The sequence below is a fragment of the Lepidochelys olivacea genome (assembly GCF_965140295.1).
Source record: "Lepidochelys olivacea isolate rLepOli2 genome assembly, chromosome: 6".
Taxonomy (NCBI): domain Eukaryota; kingdom Metazoa; phylum Chordata; order Testudines; family Cheloniidae; genus Lepidochelys; species Lepidochelys olivacea.
This window is the reverse complement of record NC_140416.1, coordinates 26,060,063-26,085,580: the sequence shown is the minus strand read 5'-3', so window position 1 is coordinate 26,085,580 and position 25,518 is coordinate 26,060,063. Positions and strand designations below refer to the sequence as shown.

Genomic DNA, 25,518 nt, shown 5'->3' with positions numbered 1-25,518 from the left:
TACAGTGGCCATCAGCTGTGTTCCCTGAGGCCAAGTAGTAATGTAGGAGGATAGCCTGCATTCTCCAGTTTCCCCATGCCCAAAGCTGCACAGTGAAGAGGAGCTGGCTGGTGCAGTGAGAGGCTGTTCTCCAGGCTTGGTTGTTGGAGGAGACACAGCACAGTGAGGAAGCATGAGCTGTTCCTCTTTTCAGCTGTTCCTCTTTTACTGTGGCTTGGGGAACCCAGGGCACAGTGACAATCATGCTACAATCATTCTCTGCATAACAGGATTAATTTATCAGCTCTGCAATACTGGAGTGACATGTAGCAGCTCACACCCCTAATCTAGGCAATAACCATTGGGAGGATTTTAAAAAATAGACAGATTCTTCTTGCTGGTAAAAAAAAGACCTGCCCTGATGTGGGAGCAATTAGAACCTTCCACTGCTGCGATCAGTGAGGTTGTATGGTAATATCTTCACAAGTAATTTGGCTATTGTTGCAAAGATTAACCCTAACAGGTACAATGACTATGTTGTGAAAAAGATTTAGTCGCATCAAACACCTAATTTCTAATGCCTGTGTTTTAGCCATGAGGTTTAGTTTGTATTACAAATGTTTTCATGTTTTGTTTAGAGCTAGTTACTGTTTACACCATTCACTGGGGACATCATTCTTTACAAAGAACGGTAAATATAGCATGGCTCATATGATAGATGTTAACGTTTTATACTGGAGATGAAGACTCACACTGAGCTCTCTGTATGATACTAGTGCTAAAGAATAGCAATATGTTCCCATTAATCTTAGCTGAATGCACTACCATAGCTCAAGTCAAACTCTACAGAGCCTGAGTCATCCCTTCCATAGATCATTTTTAATGGATTCAGAATTCACCGTTCGCAATTTGCTCTGTATTAAAAATACCTTTAATAGGAAGTGAATTTCTTTTACAAACATTGGTCTGTTGTTTTGTGTGGGCTGAAACATTTTAAAAACACACAAAATAAAAATATTGCAGTTTAGATTAAAAATACATTTTTTCAAGCTTTTAGTCTACAGTGTGCGTAGATTTCAATAGTGGGTAGATTAGCCCTTTAATATTTTCCACGTGCTTTGAGAACTTCTAAACATATAAAGGTGCAAAGCATATAATTATACAGAATAACTTGGGCAGTAAAACCAATTTGCACTTTTACAGCACACCTTATGTTTTTCTGCCATATAACCTACTGTATTGATGTTGGCTAGAGTATGAGATACAGTTCTGAGTCCACATGGTGGTCAGCACTGACATGCCAACATTAACTAACAGCACAAAGTGGTATCTGAGATGTTACAGATGTTTCCTATCCTATGCATACGGAAATAATTGTGGCTTGTGGTAAAAGATGACCTTTTAAGTGGTGACTATGGTAGATATAGCTGACAAGTCCAGGCTGTGATCCTGATTTCCTTGCACACCCAAAACTCTAAATGAATTGATGTAGAAGCAATGCAGGATCTGCTCTGGCTCTAAGATGGCTCCACCATTAAGTCCCTAATTGGTTTTGATCATCAACCTGGTAGTAATATAATGTTCATCATAGTGTCAAAAGATACTGAGAAGGAAATGAAGATGAATGTATCAACAGGACTAGAATATTATCTGAAACACTACTGCATGCTTTAGAGATGATACTTATAATATACTACCCTGTTTAGCAAATTTTAAAAGTATGTTTTGATTGTTTTCTTCCATTATGAGTCAAATTCATTTCTGTTTAAAGGTCTATTCACCACGTAAGCTTCCACTTACTGGTAAATTTCCAAAGGCACAAATGGATCTAGGCACTCAATTCCCATTTATTTTTTTCCTCTGAAAATCTTCCTTTTAAGCACTATTTCAAAGGCTTGTGGGGAACATAAGATTTGCAAAGGGGAGCACCCCATTTGTCCAGTTTTCCAAATGTGTTGAGCACCTCCTGAAAGGTATGTCTAGGTATCAATTCCCATTGCAATCAGTGGGAGTTGAGAGCACTCCGTACTTCAAAGATCAGCCCCTCTAGCTGCACTCCAAAGAAACTTGCTTGCACATGCACATGTTAAAGGAGGAAGCATTTGAATATACTGAATCCATATGAAGTAAGACAGTTGGTCACGTATTGCCACACTTAGAAATAAATGTACATGGCTGTACAACTTATTTAAAAAAAAATACAGAGGAGAGAAAGGAGTAATTTCAAATGCAAAACCCACAGCAAATTTTCATTTATAGCTCCACACACTTTGTACCTTGCGAATTGTGGGAAATTTCCCTTCATATCGATAAAACCACCCAAAAGCTATAAAAAAAGCAAAGGAAAAATATTTGATGGAGAAAAATCCAGAACTGGTTTAGATCAACCCATGTCCATATGTAACAGGTTAAAAGCTATTTGAAGGCTAAAATAATAATGGTATTAAATGTCTGGAGTGTTGTATTGTATTAAATGATGGTGTTAAATGACAGTTCCTTTATCAGATTTGATCAAAAAGCAGCATCTGTACATTTACTAACATGCTTACCTTATTGATACACTTTTTATGTGAAACGAAACTGATGCAACAGCCAGCTTCTATACAAAACCTGACAGTGATTCTCTTTATTGTTAGATAAACATTATCATGCCTATTGCTTTATATTAATTGTAACAATTTGTTAGCAATAACATATAGAATGAAATCAAGTAAATGATTCAAAAACATCCAAGCTTGTGCACAACATTTAGGGAAACAACAAAACCTTTCATTCCCCATACGAAATATTTTTGTTCTGGGGGGAAAAAAAAAACGATTTTCTTAAAGCCAAGTTCATAAAGTTTAAAACTATACTGTTGGGTAACACACAGGGCATTCAGTAACTCTATTATTATATATAAATCTGCTGATGATCCAAAGCTTAATTAATAGCATCCACTTTCTTTATATTTACTGACAGTGTTTGTATTCATTTCAGGTGTCTCTAGGGCACAATAGCAGCAATACATATTCTGAGCTCTGTAATTTTGCTAGCGTTTACCATCCAATGGACTGTGGGTCCTGCCCTAGCAATTGAAAACAGCAAGAATAGAAAGTGTTCAGTCCAGTGTCAAGACTGACTGTCAGGAGGAAATGAAATGTAGGAAGAATCTGAATCAGGATAGGAAGCCAAGGTTGAAGAGCAAACCTGTTTGTTCTGCTTCGTGATCACTCCATCCATGTCATCTGCTGCAAGTTGGTCATGCGCAACTCCCTTTAAATCTACTAAAGAAACAAAGGAGGAAGGAAATGAGGAGATAGAAGTGATAGGGTAACTGAGGTTTCCACAAGGTAAAAAGGGAACCGCACTGAGATCTGTAATATCATGAAAAAAACAAGGTATAATCAATTCCTGGTTTACCCTGAAGAAAATAAGGTCTTCATACAGCCATCATGGCCTGCAATGCACTGAAGCTAGGCTGGGTGAGGAACCTGGTGGCTACTCTGAAGTTTGACCATCAACAGTTATCTGGGGTCTAACTTCAGAGAGAAATGCCACCGCTTTCCCGTATACTATAGTAGCCCCTAGATTGTGGCTCCTCTGTGGGAGGCACTGCACAAACACAGTAAGAACAAATCCCTGTGCTAAAGAGCTTCCAATGTAAATAGACAAGAGAAATGAACAGTGGGAGAAAGAAAATATCATCACCTTCATTTTATGATTGGGTAACTGAGGCATAGAAAGATTTAAGCAACTTGCCCAAGATCATGTGGGAATACTGGGGCAGAATCAGGAATTGAACAAAGATCACCTGAGCTCCAGCCTAGGGTCTTACTTTCCTACTTCCTGTTGTGCATAATAGTGCTTCAAAGCATCTGGGTTTTTTCAGTTTAATCAACAGTTCCTGATTTAACCTTTTATCTAGAAGTTAAGCTTCAAGCCATCCTAATTAACTTTTAAAAGCTCAGTCCAGCAGCCAGGCTTACAGTTAATGGGCATTTCTATGAAAAGTTAGAGCGTACAAACAGCACCTTCTTACTGAACAGATCTGCTCCCTGTGATAAATCCTCTGACTTCAAGGGCACAATAACCTCTGACTTCAAGGGAGTTTTGTCTTAGCAATGACTACAAAATTTGCACAAATTATTTTCTGGGGACGGAAAAGGAGGAGTGAGGAATAAGAGAGGGGGAAAGGATGGAACGGGAGCAGAAAAGCGGGGGGTGGGGGGACATGGGAGAAGGACACCACAGTGTGAATGGATTAGACAACTGAAAAGTGAAGAACGCATGTGGTCCAAGCCTTATGGAATCCACAGTAGGAGATGTGTTTGTCTCCTAGTGTCTGATCCACATAAGATATTAATGTATTTGCTATATGTGCCAGAAAAAGCTCTTAGGCCCCAAATCAGTGCACACTTACGAGCATGCATAAATGTAACCATGTGAATGATCCCACTGAGAACTGACTAAGTAGATCTGCTCACATGCTTAAAGGTAAGCCAATTCTTAAGTGCTTTGCTTTATCAGGGCCTTAGCATAGAAGAGCCTAAGCTCAATTCTCCTTTTTCAGTCTCATTTTTCATACCACTTGCAAAATCATCAGAATGCCCACTGCAAACAGTCAGCAGAGCAGTCAAAACCCTGAGTTCCAAAAGTCATTCTTCACGTAAAACTCAGAACAGGTTTCAGCAAAGGATAAAAACTGAAGGGAACAATTTGCTAAGAACAGATTTTTTTTTACAACTGTTGGAGAAATTCAATGATCCCTGAGATTATATCTGTATTTCACAAAGTTGAAAATTTCAAACTGATCTGGATTTGATTTGTTAAGCAGAGTAGGAATATTGTAGATTTTTTAAAAAAGATCTGCTTGCTCAGAGGTTTACTGCTGCCCTTGAAAGGTGTTGGATCTTTACAGTGTAATTTACAAGCTTGTACAGGAGACTGGGACATTTTTCAGAGTTTTGTTATAATTTCTAAAGAAATAAATATTTGCTAGAGCCTGTGCTGCATATTTGCACAAGTGTGTCACAGTAGCCACCAGATCCCTTTATTTATTTAGGGGACAAATGTTTAAACAGGGGACATGATGAGTATGCCCCCAAGAATGACCATTCATTAAACACAAAAAGATCCATATTTGCACATGCAATACAGTAATAACAATAAATAATAGCACTAATACCTAGCTCATATATAGTGCTCTTCATCTCAAAACACTTTACAGAAGGAGATCATTATATCCATTTTAAAGATGGGGAAACTGAGGCACAGAGATGCAATGACTAGTCCAAGGTCACCCCAGCTGGCCAGTGGCAGAGCTGGGAATAGATGCCCAGTCCAGTGTTCTACCCATTAGCCCACATTGTCTTGCCATAGTAATCATCGTTAGCCCATTTGCATGCACAAATACCTATCAGCATGCAAGTGTGAGCTTTTGCAGGTTCAGTGAAGGCACATGCATTTTTGAAGTGTCCTAGTGTGTCACTGAGTTTTCAGGGCTCTCAGGCTTTAGTTGACATGGCTGGTATTTCTCTTTTACTTCTGCAATTCACCCCATTTTGGTTTCCGTAGGACACTAAAGACCCACATTCTTAATTACATTGAAATGCATTAAGTAACAGCAGAGGAGTGAGCTGTTAAATATAATGTAATTAGGGACCAGATCATCCATCCTTGTGATGAGATCTCAACCCCACACTGGCCCTGAGGGCGTTACTATGGGTCAGGAGGGGCCCATTAACCTTATATGCTCCACCTGGCAGATGAAGCCCAGCTGGGAGGAGGAAATCCAAGGGGAGTATAAAGCCAGGAATTGAGCATGGGAAAGGGTCTATAGTCATTCCCTAGAGGAAAAGGGAATTGGCCAGGGACAAGGAGAAGATCAAGTCCTGGGCTCCTGCCCTGGACTTGAGAGTCTTACAAGTGGCCTAGAGGGATGAAGCAGCTATAGGGACTGATGGAAGCTCTGGTGGTAAACCAAGAGAGGTGTGGCAGGAAGGCGTCCAGGGAAAAAGCAACAGGTCAGATTGGGCAGACCGAGGTTGCTAGTCACAGGGTCCCTGGGCTAGAATTTGGAGTAATGGGTGGCTCAGGTTCCCCTACTAGCCACTGGGAAAGTGGCACTGGAGGATAGACTTGGAATAGAAGACTGCCTAAGACAGCATGTGGACAGTTGGTCCAGTGAGACTTTGTTACCCTGAAAGGAGGGAGACCATATAGTAACCTGGCCAGAGGGCCAACTCAAAGAGGAAGCACCCAGTTCTCAGAGAGAGATGGGCCACGGCATGCGCAACTGATGGAAGAGGTACCAGATGGTATGAAAGCTAATTCCCAGACACAAGGATGTGCACTTGTGGAGAGCCGACCCCTTCACAATCCCATGTGGAAAGCAGCAGGAGGAGAATTTATGCTTGGAAATCTCATGGAGATTTCCCTTACAACATTCCCATAAAGCGAATTGCGCTTATCTGCTCCTGCAGAAAAGGGTCCAGGACCCATCCTCAAACAGAGCAGATCCCTAGGAATCTGCAAGGATTGGGGCCCATGCATCACCTTTGGTACTTGGTGGCAACCCCGGCATTCCTTATGCAGAAAAGATAATGCAGCCCCAGTTAAGGTCGACAAGGGTGGGCTGGAGGTAGGGGTGGAAAGAATATGCATTCCTTTGGTCCTGCCCTGGCTCACTCAGTCTCCTCCCTCTCCAGTCCCCTAGCACAGAGCTCATATGCATGGAGGGGGCTCTGCCAGGTCTGGGCAGAGAGGGATGAGGGTGCTGTTGGTGAGGTGGCATTCCCTTTCTATGCAGGTCAAGATGGAAACTATCCGGGAACCACCTGGAAGCACTCTGCAGACTGCTGTTAAAGAAGTTTTGAGGGATAGCCTTAAAATATCACTGGCATGAACCTGTCATCTCACATTATTATAGCCACTCTTTGTAGGAGTCCTTATCTGTCCTCTCCAGTTAGCAACATAGAAATCCTCACCTAGATATAAAATGTGCAATATAATCCATGTGGAAGAATTGGTAGTTACCAGGGATGTCTTGCACATTAATGGCACCAAGTTATCATCCCATACATGTACAACCAACTTGTGTGACCTTTCAGTTTGGAGGTAAATTCTTGGGAGGTTTGCATCTCTCAAGCTGAACAAAGCTCTATAACTAATTCAGTGCTCTATGTACAATGGTAGGCAGTATGCCCTTTCCCAGGACTCTGCAAATGGTGCTCTGCTGGGCTGGGAACCATGTCAGAGTCAGCAGACAGGTCAGGAGGCAAGCAGCCTCACAGTGGGCCTGGATGGGGTCAAGGTGTTCATTTATTATCTTCCTACCAGGCAACACCTGAAGGTGCTGCAAGATGGATAATCATTCTCTCCTCAGAGATAAGTAGCAGGAAGGAGTTTACAGGACACCAGGCAGCCATCCTCACATCCTCCAAAGACTTACAAAGTGAGGAGTCTGGGGTCCTCATTGAGGGAGAGGGGAAGGGTTGGCAGTGGTTTACACAAACCAGATACTTCATGTGCACTTGGACCACGGTGATCCACATGTCTCAGCTGGTAAAGCTCAGATGAGCTGAAACCTGCATGTTGCCCTCAGCCATAGAGGTAGCTCAGTCCCTCTTTGCCAAAAGCAGGAAGTTCTATATAGATTTCTCCTTTACAAATAAAGTGACCACCCTTCCCTTTTCTCCCAATAATAAATCCAGAGCACCAAGCCACTGTGTCTCCAGCTGTAAGTACAGCATTACGTCTCTGCATCCTATCCCTCATCTTCCAAGATCTCTTCCAGGTCAAAGATGCCAAATAGGGAAATGAAACCAAGACACCCGTGGCATTTTTCTGATTATCTACTGAATACAGACAGCTCAACACTCATATAAAGTAAGAGATCAGAAAAACTTTGAAATGGGACCCAAGTAGCAAAATACCAGTAAATCCTGTCATCCATTATGCACTGACATTTTATGCAAAGAGATTAAAATAAGACTATGAATGCAACATATTTGCATCTCAGTCATTCACACATATATATACACACGCACATACACGGTATATAAGAATTTTGGGTAGATTTTCAAATGGGAGCTGAGCTTTTTTTAGGCACCTAAATGAAGTGGCTAGACTTTCAAAAGTGTTCAGAGTGAGCACACAGCAACTCTGATTGAGAACAGCTCAATGAAATCTTGCTTTTAGTGCACATGAAATGTGCCAGGTTGACATCTCTGGAGACTGAGACTCTCTGAATAGAAACAGGCTGGGCAACAGCAAATTACACCTAGAGGGCTCATCGTCATGGTATGAAGTTCAGTCTCCATATCAACACATTTTTTGGCTGAGACTGTGAACATGGCTGACAGTTAGTGTGGTAGTGAGTTTTTGTGACAGATGTCTATTAAGTAGGAACTGGATGGAGATAACTTAACTCATCTCTCATAGACCTCCAAACAGCCATCAGGTGTTGCGTTTTAGTCATGGCTGACATGGGTTAGGTTTGAGCTGGTGAAAACACACCATATCCATGACTATTGCTGAATCATAATATTGTTCCGCAAACACAACTGTTTCCCCCACTGACTAGGATGGAACCAGTCAGTCACTTACTTCTGTGTTTAGGAGTAGGGGCTGGATGTACGTCTTCAGTTACAGTTTTTACAGGCTTAGGTGGCTCTTTAGGCCTCCAATCTTCTTCCCATTCCTTTTTAAATTTCTCTTCCTCTGCTGTTATCCTAAATAAATATAGAAGAAAAGTATTTCTTGAAATTCTCATTTAAAAATATAACTTTGTAAACCATAAATTATTTATTTTTCTTAATTTAAAATACAAAACCATTTCCTTCCAACTCAGCTAAAAACCCAAATTTTAAACATATAGAAATGGCTGCTATTTCTCTTCTGGTCCAACTAATGCATTCAACTGAACAGAAAACACACTGAAATAATAAGCAAACACTTCTTGTTTGTTTTCTAATGATAATATATACTTTATTGTGTTTCAATACTAATGAGATACGGAGGTAACTCATGCAAAATGAAAGTCACTGCCTTTATACAAGCATGACAGACCCACATATAAACTGGTTGAATTGCACACTGGGGTAAGGTTTGGAGAAGCCAATTCTGAGCACCTTGTAGAATCAATGATTTTTAAGACCGGAAGGGATTATTATGATTATCTCGTCTGCCTGTCTGAATAAACCAGAACAAGGAACTTACCTCACCCAATAATTTCTACATCAAGGCCGTAACTTCTGTCTGAGCTATAGCATATCTTTTAGAAAGACAACCTGTCGTGACTTAAAAACTTCAAGTGACAGAGATTCCATTACATCCCTAGGTAGGTTATTCCAATGTTTACCTGTCCTCACCGTTAAAAATGAGTGCCTTACTTCTACATGATTTATTTCCATTTAAATTATTGCTTCTTGGAATAGCTAGTCCTAGAGAACACAAAAAAAGTAGCTGAACCCTGACAGGAGTTGGCTCAAGAAATAACTATAGCTGAGACAACTAAACAACAGTGACACCACTGTATAATTAAATTCAACATGTTTGGAGAAGGACTTCTACCAAAAACGAACACTGTGACACTCTAGAAAGGGAGAGTTCAGAAAAATGAGGAAACAAGTTAAAAAGAATCCATATGTGATACCTTGGCAGCACAATATTCACCACTGTAATGTAATTAGGATATGTTTTGTACAAAGAATGCCTTGTGAGGTATCATTCTAAAAGTCTTGATCTGCTAGACGTTAATATCTCGTTGGATTGCATGTGCTATTGTTGTATGCGAAGTTATGAAGTTTGGCTGTGTGTGTGTTACTGAAACATGTTGTGAGGTTGAAAACACCCACAAGCAGCCTTTCAGGTACAACAGTAAAAAGGCCAAACAATGTTAGTGGCTTAATGAAGAAAAAAAAACAAAAACAAGCACAAGGATTACCCCAGGAACGGTGTAACAACAGAAAGCTCTCAGAGATAACACTACACCATGGGAACTGTTTGACCCAGGTCACAGCAAAAGACTTTTCCAGCAAGTGGAAAGAAGATATGAAAGGGGGAAATGACATCATGATGGGACCTCTCTCTCCCTACAACAACACACCTGGAAACACCTGAGTGGCAAGGACTGAACAGGCGGAAATTGACGGTCCCAGGCTAAAGGGATTTCTAGCCTGTGTATGAAAACCTGGCCAACTCAAGCTACAGAGCCAGGGCAGCTTGTGCCTTAAGAATGTGCCAGCCTGTTTATCACTCAGGATGAGAATTTACTAATTCACATCCTGCCTATCTAGTGTGTTACGCTCTAGTACGTTACGGTTTTGTTTATTTACTAGGTTATCCGCTTTGATCAGTTTGCTATCGCTTATAATCTATCCTTTTGTAGTTAATACACTTATTTTATGTTTTAATCCAAACCAGTGTGCGTTTGACTATGGTGTCTGGGGGAAATCTTAGCTTGGTTACCACATGTGTGCATGGTCCTCTTCACATTGAAGGAGAGGCGGACTGGATGTTAAACCCATATACTGGCCAGATTTGACCAGGGCAGGACGGTACTGCTCTGGGATCAGAGGCCAGTAGTTAGAGAGCCTGCATGTAACTTGAGCTGGATGTGTCCCTACCTGTGTGAATGCTGGTCAAAGTGCAGGCTGGAGAGCTTTGCAACTTGTCACAACAGCACAGTGTGAGACGGAGCCCAGGCTGGTAGGTCAGAGGGCTCAGTAGTACCCTAATTCCGGGTGGTACCCTGGGGGAACCCATCACACCATGATCAGAAATAAGGAGATCTGGGAGATGTAGGGGGAACATTGGCACAAATGGGACTTAGGATACCATGTCCCATTAACCTTCAGTGGGAGTTGGGTGCCTAACTCTTTAATGCTCTTTGGAAAAACCCTGCTTAAAATCCTTAGACCCCCCCATGGAGATTACTTACAACATACAACAACGAAAGTCCAAGGTGATGTACACATAACCATCCCCCCACTTGCTCTACAAAAAACCTAAACAATAAAAGGAAGCAGGAAGGTTTGAGGGGTTATTTATGATAAGCAGATATTCTTCCAAAAATGGAAATCCAGCTCAACACAAAAGTGCATGAACAATGGCAGTAAAATGGCGGTTGGAGAGCTAAATGGGGATTTACATCAGGTGTGTGGGGTAGGCTGCCTACTGACCTGAACTAGGGTCAGGACCAACCTAGTCATGTATTCGGTGCCTAGAAGCAAAAACATCTAGATTGATGATGGAGAATTTAACACAGTATAGCCCCTACTATTGCTGATATTAGCATTACATGACAAATAAACAATGTTTGACTGAAACTGCAGAGTCTGTACAATATATTTGACATATCCTTCCTCAGGAGCCACATCCTCCATGGCAATTACAAGAAATGAATCATAAGGATTCCACTTTCCTTATATTTATTAAAACAATTTTTGCTCCACCATGTTGTCCATAGCTTTAGCTGAGTAACCCTCTAATCCTCTTGATTTAACTCTTTCCATCCTCCCACTCTCTACTGTTTTATCAACTCTGCTCACATCTGCAATCAGATTGTAAAACCACGGAGATGGAGATTACGTTTTACCTGTATGGAAACATGCCAAGCACACTCTTGGCCATTGTGTTAATAAATAAAAATAGATAGTAAAATAAAAATGTGTGAACAATAACTGTATAGAATGTTTCTTCCCATTTCTCTTAACCTGTTAAAGATTGCTGCAATCACAAGCGACAAACAATCCAATAATATATTGCAGCATTTCTGCTGTTGCTGAATTTTGTACCATAGAGCACAGCTCTCAGTGACATAAAAGATATATTTTCAGCTGTGGCATGTCAGTGTAATTCACTGGTTTATGGTAGCAAAGTCCTCCAGAGTCACAGATTCACATGATATCCCTAATTTATGGACTTTGCATTTGGATCTCATCTAGCTGCTGCTGTTGTTGCTATTTGCATTACATGACAAATAAACAATGTTTGGATTTAGTTAAAAGACTGAAAAGAAGATTTTAAAAAGGCCCACGTGTAGGCAGAGGACTCTACTGAATATACATCAGAGGAGGCTAGTCTAGGAATTAAATTATTTGGTAGCAACAGGGTCAAGACCAATAACTTAGAGGTAGCCCTGCATGTTCTGGCTAATGTAATTGCTAGCAGAGTAGACTTTAATATTCAAACAATATGCCAATAGGGCCAGAAGGGTGATTCATAAAATAGTACTAACAACATATGACACAGAGCCAACAGTTTCCTTGGAGGGTCCATCTTCCTAGTTTCTGTAAAGAAATTGCAAACTACAGGGCATAACTCATTCTGTACAGTTACAGATTTTTGTTAAATAGATTTTGCTCTGCTAGGAAAGGCTGCAGGCTACAGAGAGATGCTAAGGCAAAGACTTGTGTTCATGTTCAGAACACAAGGATTGATAAGAGATTTTCAAAGTACCACCCCACTGAAGTGAGAGTATTGGTGACACTGCTTGCTGAAGCCTTTGAAACTCTTCACTGAAACCAGCCACGTGGCCTGAAATAGTTATTGTGGGTAATATGCTGTAAAGCACCCAGGTGACTTGGGAGCATAAGTCCAGAGCCTGAGCTCCAGTGTAAGTTGCAACTTCAGAGCGTTGTCCATACAGCAATTTTTAGAGCCCTTGTGCAAGCCTGGCTAGCCCCAGTCTGTTGACCTGGGCTGGGAGGCTCTCTCCAAAATGCTCTGTAGACATACCATAAATCATGTAGGTGCTTCTGAAAATGTTACCTGTCATGTGCATGAACATTAATGATAGCAGAGCTTGTAAGCTGCAAACTCCACTTGCTCATGTTGCATTTGTGAAGTGCTGAAATAAAGCTACTGAGATTACTTAAAGGTACTTCAGGTATGACGATACATCAGCTTCACAATAATTTAGGCAGCAGAACCAGATAACTGCAGCAATTTTAAGGAAAGAGTTTCAGAGAAAAGGGTCTTAAGTCTTTAAAAGGGGTGAAAGGCTACTCAAGCTACTAACACAGGAAAAGAGCATGTTCTAATGGATTGAGCCTGAAGCTCATAGTCAGAAACTCCTGTGTAGTAAAACCTACTCTACCTCTGACTTGATACATAATCTGAGACAAGTCATTTATCTTCTCTCTCTTCTCATATTTAAAATAGGGATTATAATAGTCTCCTACCTTGCAGGGGTGTTGAGGCTTAATTTGTTAACTTTTGTATTGTACAGCACTTTGAAACTATAAAAGCTCTATATCGAAATGCTTGATACTATTACCAGACTTCAAGACAGACTGTAATAGGAAGAGAGATGTGTGGGAACAAAGGTGCAATGGTTATGATGTTCAGATGAAGTCTGCAGATACCAGAGGCATTCATCATGACAGTGAGGCAGACAAGCTGGCTTTGGAAAAGGATTTCTTTGTTTGTTTATGTAGCATCCTTCACTGTTATTGCACCAATTTGTTCAATACAGTATGAGAACGGGAAAACATTGCAGACAGAAGTCGTCCCTGTGCTGACACAGACTCCAGTGCGGGGATGGCTGGCATATGTATGGGCATTTTTGGACCCCCAATCCTGGGGTTGCAAGAAGCTGCTCTGGTCCCCGATGGCCCTTGTGGCAGCTGGGGAAACATACTCTGTTCCGCATCCAACATGCCATCACTGATTCAGAGAGCCCTGTGCATGCTCTGTCTGTTGTGCAGGATTTCGGCTTCTAATATAGATAGATCAAAAGCAGTCAAATGAAATGATGCACGTGGAAAGCTGTTTAATGTGACAGGAGAGGCATGTCTGAACATTTCAGAGTAAATTACAGTTACAGAAAGGTTTCAGAGTAACAGCCGTGTTAGTCTGTATTCGCAAAAAGAAAAGGAGTACTTGTGGTACCTTAGAGACTAACCAATTTACAAGTTACAGAAAGCTGCATCAGAAAAATTATGGAGTATGAAATCTGCCACACTAATTTTCCAATTTCATACTATCATTTAATTTGCCAAAATTGTTCAGAAGAGAAAATAACGTACATTAAAACAGTGAACCACATAGTGATTGGTTGGTTTTCCCCCCTCCAGTTCTAAATGTACAACAATATTTAAACTACATTGATATTTGCATCCAACTTGTTTTCAGTACTGTTGATGGATGGGCTGTCAGAAAGCCTTCATAGATTTTAAGGTCAGAAGGGACCAGTATGATAATCTAGTCTAACCTCTTGCATAAAGCAAACCACAGGACTTCCTTGAATTAATGCCTGCTTCAAGTCCAATAGCTGTGGTTGTAAGTAGAGCAACTCTTTTAGAAAAGCCTCCACTCTTGATTTACAAATTTCCAGTGATGAAGGATCCATCACAGTCCTTGGTATGTTGCTCCAACGATTAATTACCGTCACCGTTCTAAATTTGCATTTTATTTCTAGTCTGAATGTGTCTAGATTCAAATTCCAGTCACTTAATTTAGTTATATTTTTGTCTGCTAGAACAATGAGCCCTCTATCATCAAATTTTTGTTTGCCATGTAATTACTTATAGACTGATCAGAATCACCCCTTACCCTTTTGATAATCTAAATAGGTTGAGCTCCTTGAGTGTCTCACTATAAGGCATATTTTCTCTTCCTTTAATCATTCTGATGGCCCCTCTCTGAATCCACTCCAATTTTTCAGTATCATTCTTGAAGTGCAGACAGCAGAACTAGACACAATATACCACGAACAGTTGTACCAGTGCCAAATACATAGGTCATTTCCCTACTCCTACTGAAAGCTCCCTGTTGTTTACATCGAAGGACTGCATTAGCCCTTTTAGCCACAGCATCACACTACAAGCTCATGTTCATCTCAGTCTCCCCCGGGTCCCCAAGTCTTTTTCAGTCACTGCTTTCCAGGATAGAGTTTCCCGCGCTGTAAGCCTGGCCTATGTTCTTTGTTCCTACACGTACTAGGAATATACAACATTAACATCATAGTTAGGGTTCCTTCTGTTCTTGTTATCATAAAGACTCTTCCTTCTTGTCCTTAACTCTGCTGGCCTTAGATTTTATTTTGAGTTCTTTTGATTCCCTTACCAATTTTCTACAATTTCTAGCTTCTGACATATATATTGTTATCATCTTTCCCTTTCTCCCCAACCCTTGTGTTATATAATATCTTTTTATTTTTATTGCTGCTTTCAACTCTCTCTCTAAGCCAGGCTGTTTTTCTAACCCGTGTAACCTTAACTCTCAGTTCTGGCTTTTGGGGCATCTAATAAAATGTTCTAAAACAGTTCTGAATGATCATTTACATCTTTGTGGGGTTTTTTTCTCCCATCTGCTGTGGCTCACAGTTATTTTCAGCTTTGTAAAACAGGCCCTTATAAAGAACCCAGTACATAATGTCACTGCTTTGGACTTTATTGTTTGCATACAACAAATATAATCAAGTCTTGATCACTGGATCTCACAAACCACTAACTTTAAGTGCTGCAATCAATTCCTCTTTATCTATCAAGGTAAGGTCTAACAGAAAATTCCCCTATGTTGGGTGCAACACTTCTTGAGTTAGGAAATTGTCATCTACAAGTTTAAGAAATAACTAGGATGTTGTACAATTGGCAGAGATTTCCAGCATATGTCACTCAACCAGAAAGAACATTTTATATGACCTACATTTGGAATGATCATAAGCTGCTTTAAAACAGCACCCTCGTAGTCCTGAAGATAAATTTCATTCAGATATGAAATGTATATAGTAGAGTAGATAAGGAAAGGTTGATTTTTTTTCCTTGCCCATTTATTCCTTCATGAAAATGGAAAACTGTTTCCTTTTCATCAAAAATTTTCTATGAAGATTTTGCGGGTTTTGTTGAAAACTGAAACATTTGAGATGCTTCGGCAAAAATATGAAGTTTTACTGAACTTTTTCACTTGACTATACAATTTTTTTTCAGTTTTTGGTCACTCAAACTTGAAAAAATTCTATTTTCATTGAACCCCAATTTTTTCATTGAAGACAGACATTTCCTGTAAAAAATTCCATTTTGACAAAATTGCCATGTTCTGCTGGAAAAAAACGTGGACAATTTTTTTTTTTTTTTTTGCAAACTCTAGTATTTAATTTCTCTTTACATGCATATTACACAACATATATAGCACAGGATTACTTACTGTTCAATTTCTTTTCGGTATCTTTCTTCTTCTTCTGCAGCCTTTTGAGAAATTTCCAGTTTCCTTCTGCAATACAGAGCAATTTGCATTTAGAGAAAAATAAGTTGCCATGTGTATGCTAGTATAAAACAAAAATATATATCGATGAGAACAAATATGCACTGGGAGAATTTAATCAAAAAGTTTTAGCATTAGCTGAAGAAAGCATCATTCTCCACCATTGATACTGTGGTTTTTAGAGTTATTGAAAATATACTTTCTACAGTAAACGTAACCACAAGCTTAGCAGAGTAGACCAAATGCAAAATATGAGCGTAAACCACTCTAGTGAGCTGGAGAGTCAAAAGATTTGACTTCTAATCCGGGTTTCCCGCCACTTAAGAGATAATAATGCTTATCCACCTTTGTAAAGTACTTCGAGATTCTCAGATGATAGTTACTGTATCAACTCAAAGCAGAGTAATATTTTTATTTCACCTGCACTACGACTTGGTTTCTCTCTTATCATCTAACTAAAAAACATAGTAAATCCCTTGATTTGCGCTATTCTCTGCACACTATAATCCAAGTACTGTCATCAGTTCTGTGTGTAGATCAAAGTACAGGGAGACTCTGGTCACTTATCAGGTGCAGATTTATCATGTCTTGAAATCCCACTATTTTTGTTAACTTTGCTATGCCTAATTTATGACCTATACTGTTGAGAGTGAATTAGAGACAGCATCCAGATTAGAAGAATCGGAATATAGTAGGGGAAAAATGAGGAAGTGCAGGTTTCTGCAAGAAAAGACAGTAGGGAAAGGAATAAGGATAAGAAGTCAGAGGAAAAAGAAAGAACGGGAGACAGAGAGGAACATAACTTGTCTATGCTCTTGCTCCATTGGGAAGAGCAGATGAAGGAAAAAAAAGCAGTCAAGGAGAACATGTGTTCTCCCCACTCTCCTTGACCTAAGTATAAAAAGAGAGAAGACTCTAAGGGTATGTCTACAATGCAATAGAAGTCCTATGACACAGCTGTGGCTGGTCTATGTCAGCTGACTTGGGCTTCCAGGGCTCAGGCTGTGGGGCTGTAAAATTGCAGTGTAGATGTTTGGGCTCTGAGACCCTCCCCTTTCAAGGAGGAGGGTCCCAGAGCCTGGGCTCCAGGCTGAGCCTGAACGTCTACATTGCTATTTTTAGCCCCACGAACCAAGCCTTGCAAGCCCAAGTCAGCTGACCCAGGCTCTGAGACTCAGTGCCATGGGTTTATTGCAGTATAGACCTGCTCTAAGAAGTTAGTAGTAAGCAGGCAATGAGATTTCACTTTTAAGAACAAAGTAGCGGAGGACAGGGATATTGGGAAGAGGCGGTGTGCCGGGAGGAACAACAGAATGAAGCAATTGGAGAATGCTGTTTCATTTTTTCCCCTTTCAACAACTGTAAACTGCCACGTTAATAAATCCCTACAGCAGTGACCAGTATTGTGTTCATCTGGTTCTGCTGCCCAGTTTAACCCATCTGTTGTTTTATTTAAACTGAGAACAGATAAAGCCTGGAGTCTTAGGGCACATCTAAACAAGCCTTTACCCCATGACAAGCGGGGGTGTAAATCTACAGTGCTCCAGCACAACACGCGTTAACTGTCTATATATGTAGACTGTAGAAACTGCCAGGGCTCACATGGATCACCCATATACAAGCCACGGATGCCCGGAGTTGGCTACTTTAGGATTCTGAGCACTGCCATGACTGCTGTGGCCAAGGATAAACCTTCAGATTTAGCTGGTCTTATGTAATAAAACAAAGCAATTTTAGTTCTGATCATTTACGTCTAGACTGCTGTGCTCAGACAAGTCAATGCAATGCTACTCATGTCCGTTTGGAGACACAGTGTACAGTGGACATAAATAGCTACCTTTTATGTATTTCAACATTTCATAATGGCTCACCAGAAACAGGGCTGCTACAGCTGTTGCAGACCTTGTGAAGGCACTGGACTCTGACACAGCCATTTCTGTGCCAGGGGATTCTGGCAGAGTTTTACAATTTGAGTGATAAATAGAACACCGTGAAGGATATTGATGGGGAGGTTACCCGAGAGATGCAGTAAGAACCTGTTCTATTGCTTGGTGAAGGTGTGAAGAAAACAAGAGCGACAGCATCCAATTCCTTTCATAACTGGGCTACAGTAACCGTGTTCCACAGCATTGATCACCCACCATAGGACGCACCTTCTCCAGCCAGTTGGTATTTTCAGTTGTTTCAACTGATCATTCTTCCTAAACAGTTAGCAAGTCTGCCTTAGATACTGATTATTAATAGACACATAGTAGAGCACATGTAATAAGAACTAGATTATGGTCTGTGTAGTGGGGCAGTGCAAAACTGCCCCCATCCCTGGAGAAGCACCTGAGACACTGTGCTCCACAATGGTGTGCACTTTTGTGGGGCTGCTTCTTGCGCACAGGGCTGAACAATCAACACCATCCAGGAGGATGGATCTAACAGCTCCCCTTGGTATGCTGCTCCAACTCTGGGTCAGTGAGGGAGGGATCGTGGCCCAGTTTCCTCCCCAGGCCCTTTTCACTGGCTAGCTCCTTGGAGGAGGGGGGAGATGGAGCAAGGACTCTCTGCACTGTCCAGAGCACGCTAACGGCTATTGTGAGGTGTACTACAGCTGCAGGAAGTGGGAGGGGAAGAAGAACTCCTTGCTTGCCCCTTTTTCCCTATAAGCACGCCTCAGGATGTAGCCCTAAGAGTCTCTCCAAAACCCTCCAGGAACTAGATGCTTTACATGCTGATTTCAACCATATAGGTGTTTTACTGAGAAACATTTTATGGGCAGAGATTTACCTTGATGTCACTGTATTGAATTTTATATGGGTAGAATGTTGTGACCCGATACTTACAAGAGCTCGGTAAAGGTAAATGGGGCTGTTTAAAAACAACCAGTTTGCCTACAATGCAATGTATGTGGGGACAGCTGTTGTTAGAGTTCTCTTTGTATGACATATCCCCTTGGAAAAAGGCAAGTCTTTAAGTACTCGGGCAGCCTGCTTTGTGTGGTAGTGGGCACTTGAGTATGGTCCAGATATCACCCTTCACCCTATCACTGCTCCCCAAAACAGTCTTGTCCCACCTGCTGTGGCTCTCTCCTACCATGTCTTCTGATCCTACCAGGCCCCTGCACCCTCATTTTCCTGCTGGTCAGATGACAATCCTTTCCCAGCCCCTCCCACTTTGGTTTCCTACTGCCAGGAAGGGATAAGAGCCAGAGAGTCTTCAAACCCACTATCTCCTGAGGCTGCTGGTTCCCTCCCTCCAGGTTTGGTATCTGCAAAATACTGACAGCCCTCATTTGTTACTCTATGGTTTTATAGATACAGTTTGTGCGTGTGTGTCTTTTATTTATATATATTCCCTTTTCTGTTGGTGTTGTGGGCACTTTGGAACTTCAGAGCTAAGATCCTTCTGTATTCATTCATTCTGTATATATACGAGAGAGAGAGTGCGCGTGTGTATCACTGGCACATTCCTTGAGATGATGAATACAGAAGGATCTTAGCTCTGAAGTTCCAAAGTGCCCACAACACCAACAGAAAAGGGAATTGGAGGAGAGTCTCTCAGCAGCAAAAGAATTAATGTTATTCGAGAGTGTCCTCGCCATTATTTCGCAGTCATTATTGCCAGTTCCAAGTGAAAGGAAAGTTGAACAGATCTCCCTCCATCTAAAGCACTTACTGTCTCTCTTTCTCTTGCTGCTTTTTGAGGAGTTTGTTAGTCTCTAATGCAAGCCGTTTCTGATGCATTAACTCCTGGCGCTCCTGTTCACGAAGACTCGCCTCTCGCTGCCTCTCGTCCTCAGTCATGAACAGCTCTCTCCCCTTCAATCACAGCATAAAAACAAATTCATCACTAAAAATCTGAGTTAACTTATTTCCCCTAAAAAAATCACAACCTCCAAAGCTGCTACCGTAAATGTACATTAAATTGCTTCCTCCCATCACTTCTACCAAGTAACACCTTCTATAACACAGTTTCCAAATAACAATGACCAAACATGTCAGGGCTGTGAGCAACTTGGGTCCCAATCTGTGATGTGCTGAGCACCTCCTACATGATGCTGTGCACCCTCAGTTCCTGCTAAAGTCAAAGGGAAGAGAGAATGCTCCTAACCGAGACAGAAGTGCTCAACGTCTCCCAGGAGAAAGCCCCCCCCTTTTCTTCAATACCAGTCATTTTACTTTATAATCGGAGCATGCACACAGTGTGGTGAAACACATCCATTCTCACACCTGTTTTCTATTCCTGCCTATCCAAGTGGTGTGAAGGCAGTGTCAGAGGTGTTATGCCTGCGTGGATGTGCAAGCATCACTATCTCAGTATGAGTGAATAAGGATCCAAAGGGAACAGGAGTGGGAAACAAGGCTAGTCACATCATCTTGTCTGTTTCTTTGTTCTCTTCTGTTTGAATTTATAGTTCAAATAAAACATATGGAATATTTTCATCTCAAAACAACAGGGGTAACATAATGGAGCTGTTTGATGGGGGCCTTTTGTGACTGATAGGGCAATTTCCTGCAAAGTCCTTGCAAAAGCTTCTTGTATTAAGTTTATGTGTTATGAGGATTGTATGTAACCTCTCTGGGGGGAGATGTGACAGATATTGCAACCCCAAGCAGTGCCTTTCGGGTCCATTTTTTAAAAATGAACAGGTTACATCTGACTGTGTTCTACTCCATCGGGGAGGGCTACTACAGCTCCTCCAGGAATTAGAGACAGTAGGTGGTGATTAAGGCAAATCAGCCACGTTGCAACCCCGCCTTCTGGGAAGACTCACATTTACTAGTTCAAACTAGATTCTCCAGACACCAACAGACAAAGAAAGGACTTTTGGATAAGTAGCCTGAGTTTAAACTGACTCAGGACCTTCTTTCTGATCCAGAAAACAGACAGGGCCTTCTATCCCTGTCCCAGCCCCACACACCCCTCCCCCCGCATCCTTGCAGAAGGGTAGGAAGGACTTGACCTACTTTTGCCCCATAAGTCTGATGGGTGGCCTCTGATAAAATTTTAGCACACACATAGGAACTTTTATTGTTTTCAATATGCCTTCTTTGTAATGCTTTCACTTTAAGAATAAATATGCTTGCTCTGTATGGTAACTTGTGACTGCTGGCAGGTATGCTAGTCATAGCCTTAAGAGAGAAATCAAAACAGAGGTACTGCCCTGTGTGGGCAGTCTGGCTTGCTGTTGATAGTGCATTGTAAACCAGAGAGCTGTGCAGCCTTAAAAATCCTGGTCAGAAAAGAGTGAGACACTAGTCTCCACCCAGGAGATTTGATGGCTAGGAGCGGGAAGCCTAAAGTGAGTACCCTTGGTGGATCACAGACAGAAATACAGGTGCAGTTGTCTTAAAACTGTGATGCTCTTGAATATTCAAAGGCTGGTCATATGTGCCTGGGTTTGCTTCAATGAAAAATGTGTGTTAATTAGGAGGGCTGGATTCTCCACTTTGCTCAGGCTCAAAGTGGATGGATCTGGAGAAGAAACAGAAGAGAACTCACCATAGCTCCTATGGCAGCCCCCCTCATCCCTAGAATAGGGGGTGTGTCAGGAAACAAAGGGGGCATGTCCGGGGCAGGGGTAAGGTGTAGCAGAGCAGAGTGCCACTACAGAAAGGACCTAATGCCAATGGCATAAAAGTTAGAATAGGTCCCCAGCACCTCCAGAGTCTACTGGCGCTGATGAGCACTGGATGTAACTAGCTCCTTAAGCCCCTGTGTCTGCTGTTGAGAATCCAGCCTGGAATGTTTATTTAAATGAAGTTTACAAGGCCTGTGGACTATTATATTTAGTAGGACAAAAGTGAGTTATTTCGATAAATCCCCATCTCTCTGGATGAGGCTACTTCCCATGAATGTTGGATGGCCAAAGTCATCCAGGGGATAGAATTCTGGTCTGTGCATGGTGCTTTTTTTTAACTCCACGTATGCTTTCCTGGTGCTGCTAGAAATGTATGATTTGCACATATTTACATTGGGCTAAGTGTATTGACTTTTAAATGGATAGACTCTTGAGGAAAAATGATCAGATATGTACAAAGTGCTCAGATACATTGGTGCTGGAGACCAATATAAAACCCTAAGGTACAGTAGATGGAGTATTTGGTTCTTCTACCAATGGCATGTACATTCTGGTCATTCATAAATATTTCTAGTGCTTAAAACATCAGGGAGTTTAGAAGTGTACATCTAAAATAGCTTTTTAGCTTTCATGAGAGTCACTTATATAAAATCATTGTGCATGAAGCAGAGTATGAAGCCTATTACCCACTGTGCATGACCAAATACTAATGGCTGAATATTGGAAAGATGTTCACAGAGTAGTTAGACAACAGATGGATTTCACCCAACTATACTCCAGAAAACATCACACATTATCCCACTCCTAAGTGGCCTGCATTTTAATTGTTTAAATGAGTATGCTGGTAGGGGATTGAGGTGACTAATCTAATAGTATTTTCCCATCTCTAATTTCTAAGACTCTGTGATTTTATGACAAGTGACAGTGAAATTCTTATTATGCTATGGGCCAAACGTTAACAGTATCTGCATCTGTTTGTGTTTGCAAAAATCTGCATTTCTTTATGCACATCTGTTTGTTCAGTTGGGTACTGTCCATGCACAGCTGCCCTTTGACGTTTTTGGCCACATCATTTCATTTCCATAGAAGCCATTTTTTGGCTCTGCCCTCAAAATATCCTCTTTTAGAGCCCTCCCTCAAACAATCATTCACCTAAGTGCTCTGTCCTTCAAAATTGCGTCAATGGAGAGACTGAGAAAACAGCAGAACAGACCTTTCAAATCCTCAAATGGCAAGAAAAACATTTTAGTTTGGCACTCTGATTTGTTGAATGTTCTCTTGTATAACTGCAAAGGTAATAATGCTCTTGGGAATGGAGAATGTCAGCAATAACTGGTTTCTGCTGTTATCAAAGGCATTTAATCAGCCAAAGAATACTATTTATTGTTTTGTGTGCTTATGCCATGAACATTAGCCCTTAGATAGAATCATAGAATCATAGAATCATAGAATATCAGGGTTGGAAGGGACCCCAGAAGGTCATCTAGTCCAACCCCCTGCTCAAAGCAGGACCAATTCCCAGTTAAATCATCCCAGCCAGGGCTTTGTCAAGCCTGACCTTAAAAACCTCTAAGGAAGGAGATTCTACCACCTCCCTAGGTAACGCATTCCAGTGTTTCACCACCCTCTTAGTGAAAAAGTTTTTCCTAATATCCAATCTAAACCTCCCCCACTGCAACTTGAGACCATTACTCCTCGTTCTGTCATCTGCTACCATTGAGAACAGTCTAGAGCCATCCTCTTTGGAACCCCCTTTCAGGTAGTTGAAAGCAGCTATCAAATCCCCCCTCATTCTTCTCTTCTGCAGGCTAAACAATCCCAGCTCCCTCAGCCTCTCCTCATAACTCATGTGTTCCAGTCCCCTAATCATTTTTGTTGCCCTTCGCTGGACTCTCTCCAATTTATCCACATCCTTCTTGAAGTGTGGGGCCCAAAACTGGACACAGTACTCCAGATGAGGCCTCACCAATGTCGAATAGATACTGTACTAGATGTTGTTTCCCCTATTTATTTCAGCTATACAAGAAATGGTAACAAGTAAATATTAAGATTCATGTACTGCCTGTGATCTGCACGTGTTACTTCAGGATTTTATTGTATGGGGCCCTAAAGTTTACTCTGAGAGGGTTTAAACAGTTGAACAATTATTCAAATCCCATTGACGTCAATGAAAATATTCTAACGGACTTCAATGGCATTTAGATCAGGCCCTAAAAAGGCACACTACTATCGTACAAAACATTAGAAGTGGCACATTATGTTTATTAGTTGAGAAAAAGGACCAAATTCATTTCTGATGCAATACCACTGGAATTAACATTTACGATAGGAATTAATTGGTCTAGGACTTTACTGAGGCTCAATCCTGCTCTCACTTAAATCAATAGGCATTTTGGCCATTGGTAAATATATGGGAACAGGCTCACAGTCCCAACTTTATTCTGCTAGAGTACACTTAGCATAATTCTCAAACAAATAATTAAAAAACGATTACAAACGATACTAGCTTGGCCAAATCTAGCAGTGCAAAGCAAATTTTGAGACCATATAGATCGTTAGATGTGCACTATCCCAGTTCCTGTCTGCATCCAAGCAGAGCTCAGCACAGCTCTGGAGCTCAGAGTGCAAATGTGGCTTTCAGCTACCCTGATCTTGGGGCTGTCAAGCCATTGGTCAGGACCTTAGTATATGATAGAAAAGCCTGTGGCTTGCTCTGTTTTACATTGGCTACACAGCCACTAAGGGCTGTCCCAACAGCCAGGGATTACCAGGCAGAGGGAGATATTGGTTGCATCCTCTTTCCCCTAGAAACAGAGAAGTAACATAGGAGTCACTATTGCAGTTCTGCACCAGCAGAGGATTTCCTAGACAGAGGGAATCCACCATGGACCAATGAAGCTGGCTCAAAGGCTGCTTCATACCACCAAAGCATTCCAAAGTATCCTTAGTAGACTAGAAAATGTGGACCATGAGGTCACATGAACTAGTTTTATACTACAGACTTCAATGGATTTACTTGTGATCTAGACCAGTGTGAGAGTAGTGTCTGGCTCCCTGACTTCAGTAGATTTACACTGGTGCAAGTGAGTGCAGAATTTGACCCATTGTCTTGCATTAACTTGAGTTAGCGTTCTAGCTATTTTCTTTGCTGGCAAAATTGGATTTGATTTTTGTATCAGGCCCTCTTAGTGACTTTGAGCCAAAGCCTATTGAAGTGTATGGAAAGATTCCTATTGACTTTAATTGGCTTTGGATCAGGGCATTCAAAAGGGAATATGAAGTTATGTTGAAACAAAGACTATTGTATTATTTATTATTGCCTACAGTTTTTTCACATGCTTTCCGCTTCTATAGGTTCGTTACTTACGGCTCCTGATACAATGGAGATAGTTAGGGTTCGACTGCTTTTTAACACTCTCACAGCCTACAAAAACAAAGTGAAAAAGTCCATTTCAGTGTAAAAATGTTATGTATATAAAGAAGAAAGAGAAAGAAGAAGTAGGATAGTTTTCCTACTCAGAGTTTTATAGATTTTAAGGTCAGAAGGGACTATTAGATCATCTATTCCGACCTCATGCATAACGCAGGCCACAGAATTCCATCCAATTGCACTTGTGTTAAGCCAAATAACTTGCTTGGCTAAAGCATATCTTCCAGAAAGACATCCAAGTCTTGATTTGAAGACATCAGGAGATGAAGAATTCACCATTTCCCTTGGGAAATTTGTTCCAATGGTTAATCACGACCATTGTTAAAAATTTGTGTCTTATTCCTAACTC

General features: G+C 41.1%; 1 protein-coding gene across 3 annotated transcripts in view; it reads right to left on the bottom strand.

Moving 5' to 3' along the window:
* Window positions 1–25,518, bottom strand: part of USH1C (USH1 protein network component harmonin) — a gene marked incomplete at its 3' end in the record, with an annotated part of 99,389 nt that overhangs the window by 39,632 nt on the left and 34,239 nt on the right. For 2 of the 3 annotated variants that reach the window (XM_084631089.1, XM_084631090.1), the window contains exons 11-15: window positions 25,107–25,163; window positions 19,834–19,976; window positions 16,114–16,179; window positions 8,569–8,693; window positions 3,169–3,245 (exon numbers count right to left, since the gene is read on the bottom strand). In XM_084631089.1, the coding sequence (XP_084487215.1) occupies window positions 3,169–3,245; window positions 8,569–8,693; window positions 16,114–16,179; window positions 19,834–19,976; window positions 25,107–25,163 (468 nt within the window). The remainder of the gene's footprint in view (window positions 1–3,168; window positions 3,246–8,568; window positions 8,694–16,113; window positions 16,180–19,833; window positions 19,977–25,106; window positions 25,164–25,518) is intronic. The other variant, XM_084631091.1, reaches the window with a different exon arrangement.